General features: G+C 35.0%; 1 protein-coding gene and 2 long non-coding RNA genes across 4 annotated transcripts; all 3 read right to left on the bottom strand.

Annotated features, from left to right (window-relative positions):
- Window positions 1-7,547: 7,547 nt before the first annotated feature.
- Window positions 7,548-25,035, bottom strand: LOC124459607 (adhesion G-protein coupled receptor G2-like). Of its 2 annotated transcripts, XM_047009077.1 has the most exons (12): window positions 16,710-16,856; window positions 16,411-16,440; window positions 15,472-15,989; window positions 14,578-14,875; window positions 13,699-13,961; window positions 12,315-12,467; window positions 11,306-11,400; window positions 10,589-11,201; window positions 10,267-10,388; window positions 9,586-9,854; window positions 8,889-8,955; window positions 7,548-8,314 (listed from the first exon to the last, which is right to left on the bottom strand). In XM_047009077.1, exons 1-12 carry the CDS (start codon window positions 16,744-16,746, stop codon window positions 7,786-7,788), a joined length of 2,994 nt encoding a protein of 997 aa, XP_046865033.1. In that variant the 5' UTR covers window positions 16,747-16,856; the 3' UTR covers window positions 7,548-7,785. The 2 variants fall into 2 exon arrangements, with proteins under 2 accessions (XP_046865033.1, XP_046865034.1); XM_047009078.1 differs by lacking the exons at window positions 15,472-15,989; window positions 16,411-16,440; window positions 16,710-16,856 and adding an exon at window positions 24,770-25,035 and having other exon boundaries at window positions 14,578-14,874.
- LOC124459612 lies at window positions 17,531-19,008 on the bottom strand. Its single transcript, XR_006953708.1, has 2 exons — window positions 18,580-19,008; window positions 17,531-17,686 (listed from the first exon to the last, which is right to left on the bottom strand). It is a non-coding gene; the product is annotated as an uncharacterized LOC124459612 (long non-coding RNA).
- LOC124459613 lies at window positions 19,007-20,568 on the bottom strand. The gene is made up of 3 exons (XR_006953709.1): window positions 20,377-20,568; window positions 20,267-20,296; window positions 19,007-19,035 (listed from the first exon to the last, which is right to left on the bottom strand). It is a non-coding gene; the product is annotated as an uncharacterized LOC124459613 (long non-coding RNA).
- Window positions 25,036-25,038: the final 3 nt, after the last annotated feature.

The raw sequence follows: 25,038 nt of genomic DNA, 5'->3' as shown, positions 1-25,038 counted from the left end.
AGACTCACTGAACACAAGAATGCCATCAAACGACGCGACCCAAAATCACTACCAGCAGAACATACCTACGATACCAACCACACATTTCACTGGACAAAAACACAACTTCTTGGACGCGCACAGACAAAACACGCACGAGAATTCAAAGAGGCATGGTACAGCAAAGACAACAACACAATAAACAGACATATTGACATCCCCATCATCTATTCACAACTAAAGACAAAACCAAAACAACAAACTAATAACACAACGACTAAAATAAAACACTCGAATTTCATTAACGCAATCCATACACCCGAAACCATGACAACGCATCTTATACCATCCAATAATATCAACTCAACTACTAACCAACCAATCAGACGCTCCAAACGCCTACAAAATCTTCGCAAATAATATATTCTCACATTCTGACGAAGGCTCGAAGCACCGAGTTGAAAGCTTAATAAAAATTTCAAAACAAAAATCCAGAGAATCCTTTATATTATCATATATATATATATATACTGGGCATAATGCTTGACATTGCTACGCCCATTTTTACCTAAACACGCTCATTTTACTGAAACATATCCAATGGTCTTGCGAGTTGCAAATACAGATGCATCGCAAAATTCAGGGGCCTCACAAACGTGGATCTAGATGTATATGGGCTGCTTACATGAGCCCTGCTAGCCGGGCTAAGAGAAGTAGCCGTCTCATAAGAACTTCCTAATAAAACAAAATTTAGTTTACATGAGCCCGTTTGTCGAGATCTCGTTTGAGCTAGCCGGGAAGCCCGGTTAAACGGAGTAATTTTTCCAATGTAAACATGTCATCCCGGCTGACCGGGCTAAAAGTAGAATTACCATGGTAACTAGCTACGGTCATTTTTCGTTCTTTTGTGTAATGACGTCGGACAAATGTATTTTTTAATATATTGATGACCAAAACCGGTACATTTTAATGAAAACGATCAAAAAAACAAAAACAACTAATACAAGAATTGTTATATGTGCAGAAATGTTTGCCAATGTTAGGTTTTTTAATTTTCGCGCCAAACACCACCGGCGACTTCTCACGCGATTATTGCCATGTAAACCCGGGCTTAAAAGTAGTTTGGTCGAAATGGAGGCGGAGTATACAGTATTACTTAATCGCGACATGTAAGAATAAAAGCGAAGAAGAAAAAGTCGCTATGTGCATGATCGGTCGACAAGGACAAGCCATCAGAGATACCTTTGAATTCGAGTTATATAAAGATTGCTAAGAAATAGTGACAGTACCAATACTATTTCAGAAATTCGAACAATATTGTAAACCACGGAAAAATTTAATCGTGGAGAGACATAGATTCTTGACAAGAAATCAGCAAAAGTCGGAAACCATCGACCAATATGTAACTGAACTTAAGACCTTGGCAGCAAGTTGCGAGTGGGGTGAGATCAAGGAGGACCTAATTTGCAGCAGAATTGTCAGTGTTATCATTTCAAAAAGAGTCAGGGAAAGACTTCTTCGAGAACCCGAATTGAAACTCACTCGAGCGATTGAAATCTGTCAAGTGGATGAATTATCGTTACAACAATTAAAACTGTTCGATAACGACAAAGAAATCGATTCCATCCACAGTCCTCGTCATCCACGACGAGAAAACTTCTAAAAGACAGCACGTTGATAAAAGATAGAAGGAAAATCGTGATGAATATAACATAGAAAAGAAATGCATGCATTGTGGAAACAAACATCCTAAACAAAAATGTCCAGCGTTTGGTGGGCAATGTAATAAATGCAAGAAATTCAATCATTACGCCAAGATGTGTCGCTCAAGTGGAAAATTAAACTCAATTGAGACAAAGCGATCTAACAATGGATCTAATCAAGAAGAAGCAAGCGACGATTTCCTATTCCTCGATACAATACAAGCTGCCATAAACGAAACAAGACTTAATCAAAATCAAGCGGAATATGCGACACTGTGCGTGAACAATACTGAAGTCAAGTTAAAACTAGATACTGGGGCAGGGGTGAACGTCATCCCAGTTAAAACATATAAATCGTTAGCAAGCACTACAAGACTACCATTAAAAAAGCCAGCAGTTAATCTTACCGCATACAACGGCAAGCCTGTTCTCGTTAAAGCTGTATGTACTCTGCATTGCAAATACCGAGAAGAAGAGCACGATTTGGAATTCTTTATATCAGATACACCCAGTGAGCCTATACTCAGTATAGCAGCCTGCAAAGAATTAAAACTCGTCAAATTTACTCAAGGACAAAATCACAAGTATCCGATGAGAGCGCGTCAAAGTCAACACAACATGCTTCTACAGATGAATATTCAGAACAAATTCGAACCAAATAAAAACATGTATTTACAGGTCTTGGCTGTCTCTCAAAACTATATCACATGGAAGTGGACCCTGATGTACAGGCGGTCATGCATCCGCCACGAAAACTTCCACATCCTCTGCGAGAGCATCTAGCAAAACCCTCGAATATATGGTGAAGCAAGGAATATTGGTAAAGTCGATGAGCCGTCGGATTAGGTTCAATACGCATCTGTATTGATCCTAAGGACCTCAATAAAGCTTTGGAAAGAGAACATTATCAGCTTCCGACTATCGAAGAAATCACTGCTCGAATGCCAGGTGCATGTTTCCTCTCGATGTTAGATGCAAGATCGGGCTGTTGGCAAATACCTCTGGACGAAGAAAGCTCGAAGCTCGCGACTTTCAATACACCGTTTGGGCGCTTTAGATTTCCCGAATGCCGTTTGGAATCCGAAGTGCGCAAAAAGTGTTTCACAAAAGAATACATGAAATCTTTAAAGATATTGCTGGAGTCGAAACAGACATCGATGACATTCTTGTTTGGGGGAGAACACTTAAAGAACGCGATGAACGTCTCAAGGTAACGCTGGGTCGACCTAGAGAGAGCAATCTAAAGTTTAGGTTAGAAAAATGTCACTTCAGAAAAAAGAGTGTGGTGTATATTGGACATCAGCTCACACACAAAGGTGTCAAACCAGATCCACAGAAAATAGAGGCAATCGTGAACATGCCACAACCCGAGGATAAAAAGGGAATTCAAAGGCTTCTTGGTATGGTCAATTATGTTGGAAAATTCGTACCAAATTTATCGGAAATCACTTCACCTTTACGACAGTTACTTAAAAAAGACATAGCGTAGCACTGGACCGAGAGACATTCTCATGCTTTTGAAGAGATAAAGACCTTACTCTCAAGTCCACAGCCTGGCATCTTAGCATATTATGATTTAATGAAATTAGTTTATCTTCAAGTAGACGCCTCGAAATCGGGACTAGGAGCAGTAATTATTCAATCAAATAGACCAGTAGCATACGCTTCAAGATCTTTGACACGAGCAGAAACAAGATATGCACAGATAGAAAAAGAATTGTTAGCGGTCGTGTTTGGGTGTAATCGTTTCTATCAGTACATTTATGGCAAGCATGTCATAGTAGAATCGGATCATCAGCCACTGGAAACCAGCAAGAAATCATTGGATAAATGACCACTTCGCTTGCAAAGAATGCTCCTGAATTTACAGCGGTTTGATATTGAGATAAAATATAAACAGAGAACTGAATTATACATAGCAGCTACGTTGTCCAGAGCCCATTTGTCAAATTACAAATCAGAGGAAGAAACACTTGATTTGGATTATCAAGCGATCGCTATGATCTCAATGCTACCATTGTCTGACGGCAAACTAAGAGAAATTAAAGAAGAAACTAATAAGGATGAAATGATGAAAGAGCTAGTGAGAGTGATTACTGAAGGTTGGCCAAATGATAAGAAAAATCTTTCAAGCTTCTTAAAACCATTATGGAGCTACAGAGAAGAACTGACAGTAATTGAAGGTGTGGTGCTCAAAGGAGAAAAGATCTTCATTCTACCCTCACTGCGAGGAAGTGTTTTAAATAAAATTCATCTAAGCCACATGGGCATTGAAATAAGTAAACAGCGTGCTCGTGAGCTGGTATAGTGGTCAGGTATAAATAAAGATATTCAGACAGTTGTTGAAAATTGCTCAATTTGTGCTGAATATAGATGCGGCTAAGTAACTACAGTTAAAGAGATAACTACGGCAGTTAGCGTTAACTATAGTTAAAGTTAACTACGTTTTTATACATCTGGCCCCAGGTAATTTCTGTACAGATCAGTGGTTGCTAAGTATTTTTGAAAAAGCAATACTTGGAGTAATGCCATCACATGTTTGTAAATGATGATCGTCCAGGTTAATAAAGTCCTGAGAAGGACTGTTTTTGTTGTTGTTGACTGACGTTTCGACAACCTTAGCGGTAGTCATCTTCAGAGTCAAAAAAAAAATTAGTTACAGTGGTAACTAATTCAGACTAATGTCGTATGATCTTTTTTGTGTTATTTTAACTCATAGAAAATTCCTTATACTTTAGAAGCACAATGTGAAATGCCAAGCAGACATAACAATCCGTCCGCAAAAACACGTGAGGTCAAGAACCACTCAAACAAAACTGCCAAATATGATAAGTAGAGGTATAGACTTTCCATTTCGACGGTCTTAATTTTGTGAAAAATCCAGCATTACGATAATTTTATGCTAAGGTACGGAGGTTGAGTTCATTTCAACAAAAAATCACAGCACACAGACGACGTCATGTGAAATTGAACATTTTGAGGACAGCGCTGTATGGTCTGATACAGAAAGCACGTTGACGATGAGCAATAGCTACAATGGATCAGACTCACAATGTTCAAATGAGTTAAGCGAAAATGAAGAATCCGACAATGACAATGCGACGTTAGTACCAACAATCCAGTCACCTGACTATTCTTTACATTGCTTTTCTCTGTTATATGTTTCTCAGAACGCTACGTTTATCTCTCTCTGATTCTGATGGTAATTTTTATGTTATAGGAAAGATGCTCAAAATGAGAGAAAATACATAGTGTTTGATAGTTGCCAGAGACAGTTAGTAATTCAATGCCCATGTTGTGGTGAAAGCTGTTCCACTGTGACCAAAACGACTGGTGGTATGGTTAACGTACTAGCAAAATGTCATTGTGGTTATGTTCGAGAATGGAATAGCCAACCTCTGCATGTGCAAATGCCTTTGGGTAACTTGGTCTCTGCTGCCAGCATTTTGTTTAGTGGTAGTAGCCCCAGAAAGTTCTTCAATTCCTTCGTCACTCAAACATACAATTTCTGTCAGAGCGCACATATAGCTATATTCAAACAGCGTATTTGATACCCAGTGTTTCAAATGTTTGGCATATGCACCAAAAGCATCTTCTAGAATCAATCAGAGAAAGGAACATTAACCTTGGAGGAGATGGAAGATGTGATTCGCCTAAATATAGTGCCAAGTATGGGTCATATAGCTGCATGGATTTGGAATCTAACAACATTTTAGACACACAACTTGTTCGGTAACAATTCTTCAACAACTGCACATAAAACATGGTTAGAATACTCACATAATTATTTTAAACAGTCCAATGAAGGGACCAACTCTGGAGCGATGGAATTTGGGGGATTAAAAAGATGTCTGGCAAAGTTTGATGAAAGTGGGATGAAGGTGAAGTCAATGACCACAGACAGACATGCTCAAATCAAATCCTACATGTCAAAACAAAGACCAAAAATCGAGCACTACTTTGATGTATGGCATGTAGCAAAAGTTATAGATTGTCATAACAAACCAAACTTTTACACATTTCATCAATAATCAAAATCCAACAGGAATCAAAAAGAAAATTTTGGCAGCATCAAAAAAAAGTGGTTGCAAATTATTGTGAGATTGGGCCCAATCAATTTCCAACCATGTATACTGGTGTGCTGCTTGTCAAGGCAAAGTGGTTGCCAGTTCTCAACCATATATGTGACATCCACGAGGGACATAGTGATATATTCCCAAAATGTGAACATGATATGTTAGAGCCTAGAATGCGGATAAAAAAAGGTATTGTAAGCGAATAAATTTCAAAGTAACATCAACATTCTTTTTTTTGTTAACTAACTTCTCATCTTAGGTTCACAAGCTTATGTTGAGCTGTCTTTGATTGTTGAGTCCAAGTATCTCATGAGAGATATTGGAAAACTCAGTTATCAGAAGCAGACTTCGTCCATCGAAGGTTTCCACCGAGTGGTGATTCTTTTTGCACCAAAACATACCCATTTTTTCTACAGATCAATGGAAGCAAGGTAATATAATTATGATTTGTGAACGATTACTTAAAAAAGTTATCATTGCAAAAGCAATAAGTTGCAATAGTTGTAAACATAAACTTAACATTCATTTGTTGATTGTTTATTGCCTCTCTTCATTTCAATGAGAATGGCAATAAAGCTCAGAAAACAAAGAATGGTGGGCAAACAGAAGAGGCAATTATTTGGAGAGTGGCTTATTCAAAGTCAAAGGAAGGACAGGGGGTCATCAAACCAGTGAAAGTTGACAGCACTTATGGTTAGCACAGAAAAATAAACTTACCTTTTCTCAAAGTGCAATGCAAAGCCAACATAAATAATGATTTGCTTTTCAGGATATGTTAAGGACTTCATGAAAGAAGTTTTGTACTGCAGACGCATTAATCCAACACTGTCCAAAGCTCTTGATGTCGCTGGAGTGAAAGAAATACCTATCCCATTGACTCGCCACAAATCAAAAATCAGCAAAGCTGAAGCCATTAAGCAACATAAATCTCGTTTTGATAAATAAAATGCAACTAACCATTCAACATTTCCAATTCTGTGAATATATTCATCTTTGCTTTCCGATGACGAAAAATTGTCATCATTATGGACCACCTTTCGCGTTGGCCAAAGGCTCAAACATGTAAGGTTGTACCTCATTGTTATTGATGACAATATTATAATCGGCTTCTTCAGAAGGAGAATCCATTAATTTTTGTTAAACAAAAAACAATAACTAGCAAACTACCTTAATAGCAAACTACCGAAAGTCGTGCAAGTCGTAGAACGATATAAGAACGATGCTTGTTTATGTCAACTAATACGTCACTCTTTCCCAGTTCCCAGACTTAAACAATCTCACGGCGTTTTAGCTTTGGGACAAGTAGCAAGGCTTCACGTGCCGTCCCTGATTTCGACTGATTGTATAACACGCGCCACAGGGCGACAAGATATGATGATGATGACGGCGTTTTAGCAATGTTCATCGAATACCGTGTTTTTACCGATTATAACCCTAAATATCTTTTGAAATATTTTGCAGACGACTTTGAAACTTTGTACGTCTTATTTTCACGCTATAGGCCTTACAATAAAATAAAGTTGTCCTCTAGCTTGCATGTGTCCTTTAATCGACAGAATGAAATGAAAAATTGTTAGGAAAACGACATTGCGATCTTTTCCGATAAAACAACGAACACACTAAACGGCCCTTTTAGTCATAGCTCGTACGTCCGACTATCTCCGAGAATAAGGACATACAAACCGCACATGCGCAACGGCTACCCACAAAAATTCTGAAGGGAAGAAAAATTGTACAAGAATGAATTGAGAATATAATTAATCACAAGAGGTGATTAATTAAGGGTGAATTCAATGGACAAGTTAATATATTCCTTAATTTTTCTTGTTTATAAATGAACAGAATTGTTATAGAAGAAAATTGGCTATTATACTGGTAAAACAGCAATTTAAAGTTACTTCTCTCTTCATCATGCAAGCATTGTATACAAATTGTAAAATGTCAAAGGTCCATGGTTAATTTTAACAAAAAATATAACGGTCGTTTGGTTTTCTGGTTGGTTACCAGAATGTACACTGGATGATTTATTACGCTTTAAAAGACGTCATTTCCAGTTTTTCCTGCTCTGGCAAGGTCGTTGAAGTAGGGTTGCTGCTTGTGTAAACATTTCCTTTCTTCTTTTTATTCATGTTGATCTCATGGAATCGGCCTTCGGATGTCGTCTGAGGAGTGTAACGCTTTCGGCTATTTTCCGATCCACGTTGAGTTTGACAAAGTTTTGCGTACTTGGCACGTGTATCCGAAGATAGCAGGCAATAAAATACGAATACTAAAAATCCTTGAAAGGAGTTGAGTATGGCAAACAAATATTGAAAAACTAACTTTGCGTCGCTTAAAGCAAACACGCCAAATATCCAGGTTAGTCCAAGTACAATCAAAATGGCGGTTCCTCGTCGTACGTGCTGCAAACCAGTAGCTTTCTTGTCAGCGGCAACCTTAGATCCAGCATTCAACAGCGAGTGAATTATGAACACAAATGCGACTGCATTAAGAGCAATAATTAAAACAACTGGAGTTAGGAAACCATAATAAAACGGCGAACCTTGTACACGACAGCTGTGAAACAATAAAAGGAAAGATGAAAAAATTCCAATTTTAACAAAAATACTCTACGAGAGGTTAACAAATAATTATAGAATGGTTAAGCAGTTTTAAACTTTTTTATTTCTTTCCAAACGAAATATACTTTCTTTCTTTAGCTACAACTCACACATTAACAAAATCAAAACTCATCAAGGCTCTAAAAGTTGCAGAATAGAGCGGCAAAGACAGATCATGAATGTAAAGAATGAAGATGGTCAGTTAGCAATAACTTATAACTTCTTGGCTGGAAATTATTTGAAAAACTCAGAGCAGAAATGAAAGCTAGGATGAAATGAACAGTCAATTACCAAGCTCATAGAAGACTGTGTGAAATAATTCAAAACGTCAATAATGTAACTGATTATAATCCAAGAGGTTTTTCAACGCAAAAAAAGAATTCGCAATTCCTTTTAGAAATTTCAAATGCTCTTGCACAAAAGGCTACACTAGACGTGTAATTTATTATTTCCACAGAAAACATAAAGACAAACTTTTTCTGGAATAGTAAAATCAATAGATTAGGACAACAATGCAATCATCTACTTACAATTGCTCATCACCATATTTTTCGACTTCTACAGCAGCGCAAATCACCACAATCAATGCTGGAAAACCTGTAAGACACGAAGTTCTGTTTGTCATTCGAACCACATTAATTTTGATGATTGATTTTTTATCTTGCAAATAAGAAATGGATCTTCTCATAATATTTAGGGGTGCTTATGGTTTTTTGAAGACGTGAATGGAAGAGAGTTTGGTTTTTTGATTTTTACCTTTTTCTTCAAACAAATCTGGCAAAAAGTGGTTATATCATTTTACTATTAATGTAACTCATTCTACTAATAATATATATACAAACAACGCGCAAAAGAAAGTTCCTCACTAAACTATGGCTAAATAAATTAATCCAATTGATACTTAAGCACAGCACTAACTAAGCTTATGGTAATCTGATAAAGGCCATCTTCCCATAGTATTTTGCAAGTTAGCTACCACAAGTCACATTAGTGCTTGTTTTTCACATGGAATCGATTTCGTTAGAATTTATGATAATTTATATCCAAAAGTTTGGTTGTGCTAGGTAAAATATTTTTGTTTTGACTTATTGAAAAACAATGAATATAAAAATAAAAAAAGTATCATCATCTCAAATTTACATAACATGACCAAACTCGACGACTGTCGGCGCAACTGCCCCTTGCCAATGAAAGCACGAAATTGGAAAAAATGCTCAAAATACAAACCCCATCCAACAACACAACACTTCAACATGAACTTAGAATAGTATCTTGGCATCACTTTCACAAACGACAAATACATGTTATAAGCTTGGATCGATGTCCAAAAGAACATGGATAACACAAAGTAGTGCATTGCAATGGCCGCTGTCCGACATAGGGCCATCGAGGACGTCCTTGATCTTTCTGCACCCGCAAGAAACACAACTAGCGTCAGAGTCAAAGCCAAACAGAAGTTCAAAAGGATTTGCGTAGGAATCTTGGTTCGAAGATCTCTATTTAATTTGATAAGGTGTAAAAAAAAGATATGACAATGGAAATTTTACAACCTTACATTGCAAAAACCACAAGTCTCTGAAAAATACTATACAATAAAAAGAAAAATTTAGATCACTTTAGCTTCGCTCTGTACACAATGTACAGCTCATGACTGAGTAGATGGTGTAAATAGTCTCGTAAGACTCTTCTAAAGCACTGAAAGTCGATATTGATCATTAAAATAACTGAAAACTGAAAACTGAAGAACGACTTCCTTTTTCGTAGACTGAAACACATTAAAGCAATAAAAATGTAAATGCATTTATATTTTTTCGCTGCCATTTGATGGCTTAGATTCAAATGTAGTACTGGTATGGGAATTATGCTGAATATATATCAGAATTACAAAACTGTGCAACGAATACTTACTTGAATATTAGTACAGTAGTCATAGTCAAAATGAGACCGACCAATGAAATAGCACAGCCAACATAGCTGATTATACTTAGCGCCTGGTCGTGGGTTGGATTTCTGTCGTGGATATAAACATCCTAAAACCAATACAATTATACAATTAAGTTTGAAAATTTGTAGTCCAGGCATTTAATACATAAAAGATCTTTTATCTTTTATGTAATTATACAATTATATAATTTTATGTAAGAATGAACGTAAAAGAAAGCCATAGCGCAATGATCAATCAAAAAGCGAGAGTAATCGTGAACATTTATAAATAAGAAAATTTATTTACCATTAATATTGCAAAGTTGGTCAGATGTGTACAATGACACCTAACAATGCCATTCTTTATTCCTTGAAAAGAACATCCATCCGGTGCCCAGTCTCCAGTGCCGTTATTTGCAGTAAAGTTCCAAAACACGCAAGCTGTTGAGTCATCAACAGCTGCTCTCAATGGCTTATACGTTGTGACCACCGGCTCTGATAAATCCTTCAGTTTTTGTCCTTTCACTGAGCCTGATATTACGTAACTGTTATTTTCACGAACAGTGTTAGTTGTCATGTTTACTAAAGCTTCTACAAAACTTGCAAAGAACAAAGTAGAGCGATATATTGCAAAGGAAATTCGTTGGTTTTGATTTTTTGATTCAATATCCAGGTTTTTAAACAATGACTGAGGCAACGTGATCGAGACTTGTGAAGAATTTTGTTTTACATCCAAATCGTCATTATAGACTTCAAAATCTTGCCTCACAATTTCATTGATGGAAGCAGCTCCTGCTCCTTCAAATTCGCGGGGGTTGAAGTCCTTTGCAAAAACAGCAATGTTTGTTTCATTTTGCCGATAATCAGTTCCATAATCAAGAGGAATGTTGTCCAAAAATGTTTCAAGGACTCTGACAATCCTGAAGGCATGAAGAATAGCGAGTGTATCTGCATGCTCTCAACAAGTTCAAACATGAGATCATGGAATGCATACGATAAAAATTTTATATACAAGGCAACACACCTGGCAGAAACGTTGCTTTTCTGTTGTCCCTGCTTCAGAACATTGTATGCAGTATTTAGGAGATTATCAATAATCTTAACAAGATTTGGTCCAGTCTAAAAAAATTCAACAAAGGAAAACAATTTAATCAACGAATACGTCTGGTTTCTCAGCTTAATTTTTTTAGAGGCGAGTTTCACTCTCAGTTGGTTTATGTTTCATTTTGTGATTGTGCAAGTTAAGCTACAAGGCCAAATAAAGAGTTAAAATACTTGGGAAATGTTGACAATGTCAAGAAAATTTTGAGAATGTTGGAACTAACAATTCTTTGTGCCAAGATTGTAGAATTTGACTGTAGAATGGTTGAGTGATTAATAATCATCCTTTGAGATCTATTCAATGACTGTGATGGGCTCATTGCAGTACAGTTTATCTGTAATTGCACTGCAAAAATGTGCAATTGTGCAAGAAGTATAATTGCACTGCAAATACTGTAACGGGATTGGCTGAAAAGCTAAGAATGCAAACAAGCTTTTTTTCAATTAAAAAAAACATAGCGGCAATTTTAAGAAAGCAATGATTTCCAGTTGAGTTTTAACTAATGTTTTACTAAATAATGTTTATTAAGGAATGATTATAAAAGTTAAATAACGCAATGAGGCTTTTTTGAATCAATAGAGAGTTCTAATTGATAGAAACATCTTAAAGTTAATTATTAGCAAGTGATAGTTTGTGCAACTACTGTAAAACATGCACTCGTAAGTATTTTTTTATTGAAACTTTTAATTTAAGTTGCTCTTGTCTGTGATACTTAGGCCATAATTGCCATTTACCACACCACTACCTAAGTATTTAAGTTAATACTACTTAAGTAATTAAGTTTGTTACTACAACTAGGTCTTTATCTTCTAGTTTCATCATTTCTATCAAATGATGCAACTCATTTGCAATTGCTGAGCATTTCGGTTGGGATGAAAGACAATTCACTCTCTTTCCTGTTATCGCTAACTAAATCTACCTATTATTTTACCTTTTTTAAGTCTTCAGTCTGTCTTACAATCCCTTCCAAGATTAGTGTGCATAAAAGGATATCATTAACGGTAAATTTGGTGACAGTTTTCTGAGTTATGTTCTTTAACTCTTCGGTGGCTTTCTGTTCCGATACAATTCCACTTTGAAATAACTAAAAATAGCGATAAAAACTTACGCATGACACAAGTTTGTTAAAAAACATTTATCTCTAGCTTACTATCCTCTTTTCATTAACTACATTTGGAAGAAAAAGGCAAATCCCTGTCAAAAATTGAACTTAAATACACAACTACTTTCACAAGTCAGCCCAGATTTGCTTGCTAACGATTTGAGGTTGTTCATGGATGTTGTTAGGAGTTCATTAGAATGAAATCGTATTAAACAATTTCATAATTTTTAATGCCATGTCCAGAAAATAAAGTTAGCAGCCCAGTTAAGAAATAATTTTAATATAAGTTTTAAATTTTTTTATTCAACCTTTCGCAAACTGTGCACTTTTCTTCGACAACAAGCCACCAAAAATTAGGAAAAGGAGACAGACACATGCAAAATAATCTTTTCGCGGACAAAAAACGTGTATTTTACGTACGCATCAAAGCCATTCAACTTATTTTATTATTTCAAAGGCAGTATCAATATTAGTTCTAAATTTTTTTTAAATACGAGGCTTTTTGAATTTTGTTTGAACGCCGTGTGTCAGAGATAACGAAAATACAAAGTTATAGATTAGTCTTTAAAAAAGAAAACAAATTAAAGTTGATTTTGCAAATAGAAAAATAATGCAACAATCATGTACATGGTACTGATACTTTTAATCACGTCCACCTCTGTCCGACACATTATCGTAGTATTTCAGATGTATGACATGTTGTGACATATATGGAACATGATGCGTTCTCTGATTAGCTAATACCTTGCCTGGATTAGGCCATCCAAACATGGAAGTTGAAATTGCTGTTGCTAGAATTTTGAGCATGCCAGCGCATGCTGAAAAAAAAGGCGATTTTTTGCTTAAATTAATTTTGAGAGCATTTCTGGCAGAGCAAAATGTGAACTTAAGTCAATAATAATGAATTTTCTAAACTTTTAAAATTGTAGTGTTTTTAAATTCGTTGTTTAGCTACTACACTTCAGAGCTTCGTTTCGCTTGGGGGAATTTACTTTTCATATTTCTAATTATTTATATAAAGCTTCCAACTCTACTCTCTTCTTTTTTAAAACAAAAAAAATTCTTATGGCTTTAAGTGTTTCAATGGCCTTAACCAAACACTCGGTATTGTTGCTTGAGTTAAGAAGAGCGGTGCACAATACTCGCCTTCAACATGTCGTTCGCTCGCGAAAATTTAAATTAACCTTATAGCTACAATGTAATAATTCGATACCTGATACAATTTTGAAAGGGTTTCTGTTGTAGGTGGATCTTCAACTATAGTGTAATCACACTCTCTTGTGTACGGTTCTTCCCAAATCGGATTCTTGCACGTACTATCCTGGCATGAGCAATTTCGACTTGCGTTTTGCCTAGGGCCATTGGGTTGTAAGTGGAGAGGACAAGTAAAAGTCTGCGAATTTTTTGCATCCTCAATCGTCCAAAGAAATAATCCTTGAGCAATTTCCTCACCCGTCCTATCATTTGGACACTGTCCTATATTTATATGGATAAAACGATTGCATATTTGTTTGTCTGTGTGAACAAAAAGAAACTTGCAACATGCAGCGGGGCTTTAAAAATAAAAAGTTTATGGATGTAGCTGTGTTGAGTTTTTGAAAACTGTCAAGGTTAGTGGATGTGACGGCAGTTGAAAACAGCAAGTACTTTTTATTCATAAAAATCGTTTTGATACCAACTTGGGCAAACTAATTTAAGAGTTATAGAGGAAGATACTACAAGTAATTGGAAAAATACCATTGGTTGTAGGCTGCCCCGGGCTATTCCTTCTAATGAGCGAATAAGACACTGCCTGTAGAGCTAAGACGTCGCCTATCACACGTTCAGTCGGGCTACTCTAGAACAGTGTTTGGATATATTTGCGTGTTATAATCGTTGCTAATTGGTACAACAAAATTTACGGCAATGCAATCTTACATGTGGCAATATATTATGCATCCAGAACTTCATGTCAGTCAAGCATCACTAGTATAATCTTTCGAAAATACATGAAAATCCGAACTTTAAACTCGGCTTATCTTGGGCAGCCAGAGTTGTTATTATCATGAATAATGTAGTGATAATGAATTACAAATAAAACAACATAGCATACCATATGTGTTGATGTCGAATTCACCAAAAGCACCTGGCAAGCCAGATGGAGTCTTGAGGGAAGCAATTTTAATGTCGTAATCCGTGCCAGGTTCAAGAATATCAAGTATAGAGTAATTGCGGGAAGATAATATCTGGTATTGATAAGGAACATTGCTACCACGTGGCTTGTATAATACTGTCGTGTTGATGTTGTTATTTTGGGTGAAGTTAACCTCCAGTTTTGTAGATCTTTGAGTAATTTCTATTTTTCTTGGTGGAGGTGGACCAAATTCAACATTTCTGACGATAGACGGAACTAAATTTTGCGAAAAGAATATGAGTGAACTCTTTTCTCGTAATTTCAAGTACAAAAGTAGGTAAAATATCCGACTTTTAAACCAGTTAAATAAAGATCACACTGCTCTGTTTATAAGCCTACTGGTAATAAAAAGAGGCAACAATTTTGACCAATGCATGCAATTACGTAACCTATCACATGAGCTTAATATGTGTTTGCTAGATATGCACTTTTTCATTACTTTCTCAACAAAATTCCAGCTGGAATTAACTAATAAGTGAACACTTGCTGAGAGCATGGCAACAAAACTCATTGAACTAGCACAGGATTTCTTTAATTACTCTGTGCCAAATGCTGGTAACAAATAAATAAAAATTGTTTGTCGCGTTTTTGTTTAGTGTGTTTGAACTATGATCTATTATATCAACAGTAGTGTTAATAACAAAACAACTACCCGTTAAATCCATTATCATTTAATTTTTTAAAAAGGGATCAATTTCATCCCTCCCCTGTAAACTGCAGAGGGTTAAATGTCCACGCTTATAGCAACTGTCCACTCGTACAATCGATGAATGAACCTAGCCTTTGAAAACAATTATAAGTCAACAAACATACCCTAACACTATCATTGGTGAACCATTGCTGGTCTTGGCAGCTGATGTTAATTAGAGGCCATTGAAAACTATATCCTATGACATTCAAATCGTTTATAGCCACATTACAAACTCCTCCTCTGGCTGTCATTGATAGACACACACGTTGGTGCATGGGCATTATGGGACATTTTGGCAAATGTAGGTGACAAAGAACAAGAACTGTAGCATTAAAACATCCATTGTAGAAAATTGTAAGATTACGCGGTACTCCTGGTCGACGCAATGCGCTTAAAAATGTGGAAAAGCTACTCAATTTGTACACAGCCTCATCTGTAGAATTGTGTCCAAAATAGTTGGAGAAGGGATTAATTGTTCTTGAGAAATACGTCCTGTTTGTTTGCTGCACATCCTCATCTCTTGTAGTCTCGGATACTATTGAGCAAATAGGAGTAAATGGAGTAGTTATGCAACTTTCGTTTACCCTTGTTGCTCTTCGACGTCGCTGGGGAACTATGAACGGAGTCGCCGACGGTGTAACTATTATAAAAGACCAATGATAGCACATACGTAAAGTCAGCCAAGAAGAAAATACTATAATGATGAACAAATGGGAGGAAATTCATTTTTATTTGATATTCTCCTTCACGCAAATTTGTTTGTCACCTTCTTTGTTATGTTCAAAATAACGAAGAATGAATAAAAGAACTCTATTCTTAAATTATTCATTGATAAAAATAACATTAACGACGACCTGTGCATAAATGGAGGTGCTTGATTTAAGCTTTTTTTCGAAAATTATAACAAATATGTCTTCTACATGTACCATAAAAAAATAACGTTTTAAGTTGATGAATGGATTTGATCCATGTTAAACAAACCTTTTGTTCCGTACGAGTTACATAATACACTTCTTTGAAAGTGATGGCATTTATGATCATAAAAAATTATCTTTACATACCTGGGACAACTTCAACTTCTTTTGTAAGATCTGAAATGAAAAGTTTCAAACAGTTTAAAACATGCAAGTTCGTTGAATTTTTAATAAGTTGTACGAAGTTAAACATAGCGTATTTTCAACATCATGATTACGAGTACAGCTAAAACGTTAAAAATCGTTATGAATCTGAAACATCTCGATCAAACTTGTTGCGTCATCATTTTAATAAAAGATACATTTGATATGATTGACTGCAGCCTTAAATGACATTTTTCGACGAAGACAGACATAACCAAGCTTCTTTTCATGTTCATACTTACTATAGCAAAATGTATCGTTAAAATTTTCGCATTTCATTTCCGAAGGCCAGTAGAATTTCGAGTGGCTAATAGCGAACGTGCAACTTCTGTACACCTGTTTGCATGTAGCACGACATGGCTTCTGACCTCTGTACGTAACTGGATCGTAGCGGGCAAAAGTACTGAACATAAAAAGCTTCAATTCACTTGAACAAAATGTGTTCACAAGTGGATAAAATGGAAAAATCTTTCTCTAGCTTGTTCAAAGGTTCTGTCTCCATACATGTTTGGAAGCAAAGCTTTTCTGTAGTAGTTATAGCAAGGATCAAAGAAACGTGGCATATCAACAACACCAGCATCTAAAACAAAAGCAATTTTAATACTTTCATCGGTGTTTGAAAACTTAACGCTGCTATAAGTTAGTATTTGAAATACTGGGCAGGACACGATGTAAATGGGAATATTTATTAGCTATAGACGTCAAAATTTTATATACGGTATATCATAATGTTATGATACTTTGACGATTGTCAATTGCATACAAATTATGTAAATTTATATACGTAGACTGCAAATTAAACTTATTACTAAGCAATTAACAATTGTGGGACAGTAAGAGATCAACTAGCTTACGTAATAAATATTTTTTATCTAATCCGATGCTGGACGATAAAAATGTTCTTTACCAAGTGTCCTCTGTGTCAATGTAAGAAAAGGTCCAGGAATACTTGCCACACCATCTAATGTTGCTACTTTCAATTCATACACAACGCTGCTCGTTAATTTCTCAATGACCAACTGTCTACCATTATTACTTTGAAGAAACAAAAAATTTTCGTTTGATGAATTTTGTCGATACAACACGCAGACTGCAACATTCCGAGAAAGAATTGGAGGTGGCGAGTAGCTGACAGTTAAAGCGTTGGAGGACGTCGAGGATATCATGGGATTATTTGGTGGTGGAGCAGGATAGTTTGCAAAACGTGGTATTGTGTAGGCTATAGTAAATGCAAAGTAAACGTTAATCGCAAGCAATAAGCGGTCTCTTCCATCTTATAGCCTAAAAAAGAGTATACAAGCATCTAAAGAATAAAAAAGTGCATGAAAGTATCTCAGTACAAGTTCTAAAGAACCTAGGAGTCATGCCAACTTTAGACGTGGAAAGTTGTACGCTTACCAAATAAAAATTGGTTTGGAGAGTTCGAAAAACTTTAGGAAAACGTCACTGAAGTGTGTTAGAAAAACATCACCGAGCAACATTTTCAAATAACGTTTGGTGGAAACAGTTAGATAGACTTCCAATGCTTTATCTTTCAGTAAAATTGTGACAAACAACAAACTCTTTAAAATGCAAATTGTGTTTACTGAGAAGCATTTTCAAATAGCTTTCGCACCTCAATGACACAGCTAAAGAGAATCGATCGAGATAACAGGGTTAGATAACTAAGTTTTGGAAATTTTTGCTTATGCACAAACGCGAGCTCTTAGCGTTCACAACGCCAGCTATTTTGAATTCTTGCTTTTCAATTTCCTTTATGCCTCACAATTATGCATAAATATAAGCTTAAATTAATTCAAAAATAACTAGTTGACAAGGTTTAATATAATTTGGATTTAAAAAGTCAAAAGGCAAAATAATTCGTCATTTGAATGCCTAGCGTTCGCGCTGCCTGAGCAAATTTTACAAAAATTTGTTAGCCTGAATAAAAATGCCGTATTCTTAATCTAGGTTTTACAATTGCTTTTGGGTTAAAGCTACTTGGCAGAAATCAACATAAATTATGACGTTACATGTACACTCTGGACCAATGAAACAGTACGAGAAATGAGCATTTTGAAACTTGTATATGTTGCTTGTTGCTTATTTTATCCACACAATCATAATACTTACTTTGTATCGAAGTACTGTTGACAGAAAACCAATTCTCATCACTACAATTTACTTGCGGATATAAGAGGTAACGTGGTTCCATAGTTTGTCGGATGAAAGGAAGGCCGCGAAGAGCAAGCTCTCATAAATCTCTGACAGTAACTGACAGAGAGAGTTAATCGTGGGCAAGCTGGTAAATGAAGATGACATAATAAAACTGTCATGGCGTCAAAGCAAGCTCGGTTAAATTCTCTCAAAGTGCTAAGCAATGGCAAATATCGACTTAATTCAAAGATGGCCTCTTCAGTCGACGAGTGGTTGAAATAATTTAAAGGTTTGGTTGCGGATGTTGATTTGAAAATGGCAACTCTTCTGCGATCATTAAAGACGGCCATGATATCAAGGCACATTTTCGTTGTGGTGGGCTTGCATTGTTCAGCGGATCGCTTTTCCTGAGTGCAGATTCAATGTTTTCAACTGGGAAGTAAAATGATGTCATCAATAATGTTTGTTTTCTAACAACTCCAAGGTGCAAATTTTTTCCAAAAATATCTTTTGCAAGATCACAAAATCACATTTCATACAAGGGTTCTGAATTTGAAATTATATAACAGCACTGTATCTCAAACAATTTAAAAAATTTGTCAAGGGAAAAATACTAGAATATGGCACTGTTGGTCAAAATAAAATAGTAGGATCCAAGAATATTTTGAATTGACAAAAGAAAAATATTTGAGTCATAAATTGATTACTAATTTTTCCAGAATATTCTAGATTACCAGAAAACATGATACGAAATTTGCTCATGATATTTCAAATTAGCAGCGCTTAAATTTAATAGAAAATCCCGACATTTTATATACAGTTGACTATTGGAAAAGATCTTGTGTGTTTCTTGAAACAGACAAGGAATAAACTATACCGTAAAGTTAAGCCCTATAACTTTTCTGTCGATGACTATTAGTCGTTCTCACTGAATCTAGTATTATATTTTAACGGTTTTGGTGTATTTTGTATAAGAAACATAAAGTATCACAATTAACATATGATTCATGTTTCCATGTTTCATCACTTTCACTATATGTTTGGAAAAACGAAAGTCATGAGGCGCTAAATTTAAAAAATTTACTCATTCGTTATTATATTCATTCGTTGGATTGAGTGTATTAACTTCCTGAAAACATTTGCTTCACAGAAGACAGAAAGAAGAAATATTCTCATCCCGCATGGAATTTGTTTTTGTAAGATGAGAGTAACAACACAAGTCGATTTTAAGGAGGCTATATCAGGTCAGGAAATAACTTGTATTTCTAGTACTTGATAGGACGAAAATTTTATCTTCATAAGAACATATGTATTGAAGATATAACTTTCACTTTATCGAATCAAACTATTATAACAATTCTTCTTAAAGCTGCTCTACAAATTCAGGATGCTGCACAGGTGTATATATCTTGACGATATAGTTTGAGCAAATAATCGAAAAACGTTTAAAAGTAGAACTGCGTTTTCTCCTTTTACGACAATTCCAGGAGTCACATACTTCCACGTCCAAAAGCTCACGAAGATAAAATTTTCGACGTATCAAATATATTTGAAATCTTTTTTAAATCGATTTTCTTATCTGAAGCTATTTCTCTGACCTGGTGTAGGCACTTGAAACTTCTGCTGCGATTACATTGGTTATAAGCAAATTTAAAAGACATACTTCTACGATTTCTTACTGCAGACGTCGAATCTAAATCAAGAAAAATCAATGAGACAGTGCTTAACACTAAGAATAGTCAAAGCTCCATGTGCAATCATTATTGGACTTACTAAAGCAGCTTCTCTCTGTAAATTGACTGCACCTCCACTCACGAGGCCACAAAAAGTTCAAGCGCCTCCTGGCATAAGAACACTCTCGAAAGACTTTTTCACAGCTCGAGCGACATGCTGGTCTCTTTCCCAAATTGTACATGGGCACCACAACCGAGCAGAGGAAGGGCACTAAATATTCGCTGCACAATGTGTATCTCAGGATAAAAGGATAAAGTCTTTGTCTAATAGCATTTAGGTTTCTGTCGTTAAATCTATTTGGTAATAGATACTGACGGTAATATTCGTGCACGTATAAACTGGATGTAAGTTGGTACAAATTGTGATCCAGAACATCTGAAAATGATTAAAATCATTATAAATACAATGCACAATAAATATCAACCAAAAATGAAGGCTAATGTACATGTCAAGTGAAGAAAATTCAAGTTGCAAACAACAAAGGTCATAAACGTGCTTTATACGAAGTATTTTTTAACTAGTTGTGGAGTCACATTTGACAGATATTTACACTAAAACAACACAAGTGCATACATACAAACTACTCTTTGAAAATATCCTAGTGCTCCAGTTTCAGTATTGACATACGCTAAAAACACATCGTGATTGTTACGCAAGATCAGTGATAAAGGGGAAGTTGGTGCAGTTGTTGTTCTGTGCAGATGTTGAGCGTAAGTCGCTGCAGTTTCAATTGGCTTATAAAAATTACAGCGTTTGCACTCCTTGCAAACGATGACTAACCAATTAAAGATACTCTCATTCTTCCTGTTGTTTCGTAATGTGCATTCAAAGGTGGGGCAATTTTTCTTGGCGATTTTGGCGATCGTAGATACCTAAAGTAAATGTAAGTATAAGTTGTAGTAATGTGGTCAAGTTTTCAAAAATTTTCAAACATTTTTGTGGCAAAAGCTTTGTTATTGGAAAATACACTTAAAATAATTAGTTGTGTATTCTTGCAACTCGAATTTTTCTGAACTCATTCAAATTTAACTGTATTACTAAAATCATACTTCCCTATAAATATTTGGTGAAACAAGGCATTTTTTCTGCTATAAATACTTTATAAAACAAAACTACATTTTTGTAATTTTGGATTATTTTGAAATGTTGCACTTCCTTAGCTACTTTTTTATGTTGCAAAGTTTCCCTTGACAATATTGCATGCTTGTAAAAATAATCATGAACACTTGGTACAGGAACTCTTGCCTTTTTGAATTTTTATTTTCAACTCTGATGTGAAACTTAATTTCTACTTACTAATAGTCGAAGTAACATTTCGTTTAATGAATCACAATTCACTTGAAAGGTGGCCATTTAACAGTATAAAAATAGCGTTGTTCAATCATCGTTAGGCAAATTGCAAAATGAAATTGACTTCAAAATAATTCAAGCAGTGCTTTGCGTACACGATAACTTTGCTGGCAACTGGCAAGTACAGGCGACATAATATGTCAGCGAGGTTCATAGCAATGATCGTAATTTTGCTTTAAATAAAATTATCTTTGTTAATTTGAAGTAAACTAAAAACTTGTTATGCTTTATTCAATGTATACAGCTTGTTTAAGGAGCTAACAAAAATTGCAAAGTTCTGTCCACTAATTAAAATATGGAATCGAGCATTTTTTTTGAAACAAGAACAAATGTGCTGCTCTCGACAAACTGGCAGGATTTATTCAAAAACAACTATGTAAGATATAAATATAATGATTTCCTAAAATTTATATCATAATGAGGACTAAATTAAAAATTTATGATAAATTTATGTTACACAAAAATTTTAAGAAAAATAAATAAAAATACCCTTTATGACAAGTTGAATTTAGAAAACGTAAGAAAAGTGTCAATAATTTGCAATTGTTCAACACTAAACATTAGGTTAGTTGCATAACTATATACTTACGATAAAACAGGTTTAATTTTACAATTAGAATTCTTCCACTATATTTAAATATTTAATTAATTTATTAATAAAATCTTAAAATTCTTGAACAATCAATCTCAATGGTTGTAAAAATATAGACTTTAATACAAAATAACTTAAATTAAAACAAAAAGAATTTCAAATCAGGAATATCATGTATTTAGAAGGTTCAAATTAGAAAAGTACAAAATTTCTCATTTTTTGGTTGAAAAAATATAATTAGAGTTTTGTATAGTAAAATTTTAATAGAATTTTTTGTATATTTTCAAACTTTAACAGTAATTTGGTCTTCAAGGCTACCAAAAGATTTTGACTATCTAACAGAACATGAAAAATCATATTATGATAAAAGTAATATTTTCAATGTAAGATTTTTTACAAAGATCAAAAAATATGGTATTCCTGATTTTTCTTATAAAGATTTATGTAGATAACGATGATATCATATTTAAAGTTATCAAGAAATCTGATAATTAAATTGACAGAAATTGAAACTAAATCTTATAAAAAGTTAGGAATGAAGATCAAAGATGTGGTATATTAAAGAACATTGTATAAAGAACAAGCTTAAAATAAAATTTAAGAAAATAATGAATTGAAGCTAAAATATTTGAAAAAAATTTTAAAACATTGATAAATTATTAGGATTTAAGATAAACTTAAACATATAAAACTATTAGATAAACATCAACTTAGTTGTTTAATAAAAATGGTGTATAGATGATTATGGTTGAATTAATATAGTATAACTTCTGTTTATATGATAAATTTAAATTAGATAATTAAAATACTTTATGTTATTTGATTAAACACTGTTAGGCCGGGTTAAGTACCTGTGGCACTGCTTCAATCATCATTGTAATTAATACACCATAGCGAATAAGATTCAAAATCCTGAAACAATTATTAAAAACACTTTTAACAAAAATTATATAACACTCGCTTGACAGACAAATTAAAAAAAACATATAGAACCCATATTTTGTAAAACATTGTATTATTATACATGCGCTGATGAAATGTGCTATCTACATTAAACAACCATTGTTAAGAACATGCACTAAGACACGCGCTGCTACTGATATTTTAATAACACTTGATTATTAACACTTGATTATTAAAGACGGTTTTTAAGAGCATTTCTTAAGCCTCTGTTCTCGAATATTCTTCGAATATTCTTCGAATCAATGGGAGGACACCAATTTTCACTTCGTGAAAATTTTCCCATCGTCGCCTAGAATTTGATGGGGCTCCATCCCTGCTCGAGCACTTTGTGCTCTGCGCTGCCGAGCCCCATCAAAACCAATGCTTTATTAACACTTGATTATTAACACTTGATTATTAACACTTGATTATTAAAGACGGTTTTGAAGAGCATTTTAAGCCTTCTTATTCTCGAATATTCTTCGAATATTCTTCGAATCCAATGGGAGGCGACCCCAATTTTTCACTTCGTGAAAAATTTTCCCATCGTCGCCTAGAATTTGATGGGGCTCCATCCCCTGCTCGAGCACTTTGTGCTCTGCGCTGCCGAGCCCCATCAAAACCAATGCTTTATTAACACTTGATTATTAACACTTGATTATTAACAATTAATTCTTAAAGACGGTTTTTTAAAGAGCATTTTTTAAGCCTCTGTTATTCTCGAATATTCTTCGAATATTCATCGAATCTACGGGGTCGTTCCGAATTTTCACTTCGTGAAAATTTTCCCCGCCGTCACTCAGAATTCTCGAGGGCTCCATTCCCCTGCTCGAGCATTTCATGCTCTGCGCTGCCGAGCCCTCTCCGAACCGATGCTTTCTTAACATTTGTTTGTAAAGACCGTTTTTAAAACATATAGATTCCATATTTTTAAACTATAGATTATAACCTCGAGATTTTTACCCACTGGTGTAGTAGTAATACACATGGGGGATTCGAATACATAAAAAGTAAACTTTTTATGGATTCGTACCCCCATGTGTATTACTACTCTCTGTTTATAAGCCTACTGGTAATAAAAAGAGGCAACAATTTTGACCAATGCATGCAATTACGTAACCTATCACATGAGCTTAATATGTGTTTGCTAGATATGCACTTTTTCATTACTTTCTCAACAAAATTCCAGCTGGAATTAACTAATAAGTGAACACTTGCTGAGAGCATGGCAACAAAACTCATTGAACTAGCACAGGATTTCTTTAATTACTCTGTGCCAAATGCTGGTAACAAATAAATAAAAAATTGTTTGTCGCGTTTTTTGTTTAGTGTGTTTGAACTATGATCTATTATATCAACAGTAGTGTTAATAACAAAACAACTACCCGTTAAATCCATTATCATTTAATTTTTTAAAAAGGGATCAATTTCATCCCTCCCCTGTAAACTGCAGAGGGTTAAATGTCCACGCTTATAGCAACTGTCCACTCGTACAATCGATGAATGAACCTAGCCTTTTGAAAAACAATTATAAGTCAACAAACATACCCCTAACACTATCATTGGTGAACCATTGCTGGTCTTGGCAGCTGATGTTAATTAGAGGCCATTGAAAACTATATCCTATGACATTCAAATCGTTTATAGCCACATTACAAACTCCTCCTCTGGCTGTCATTGATAGACACACACGTTGGTGCATGGGCATTATGGGACATTTTGGCAAATGTAGGTGACAAAGAACAAGAACTGTAGCATTAAAACATCCATTGTAGAAAATTGTAAGATTACGCGGTACTCCTGGTCGACGCAATGCG

This window comes from Xenia sp. Carnegie-2017, unplaced genomic scaffold (genome assembly GCF_021976095.1).
Source record: "Xenia sp. Carnegie-2017 unplaced genomic scaffold, XeniaSp_v1 HiC_scaffold_13, whole genome shotgun sequence".
Classification (NCBI taxonomy): domain Eukaryota; kingdom Metazoa; phylum Cnidaria; class Anthozoa; order Malacalcyonacea; family Xeniidae; genus Xenia; species Xenia sp. Carnegie-2017.
This window is presented reverse-complemented; position numbering and strand designations above follow the sequence as displayed.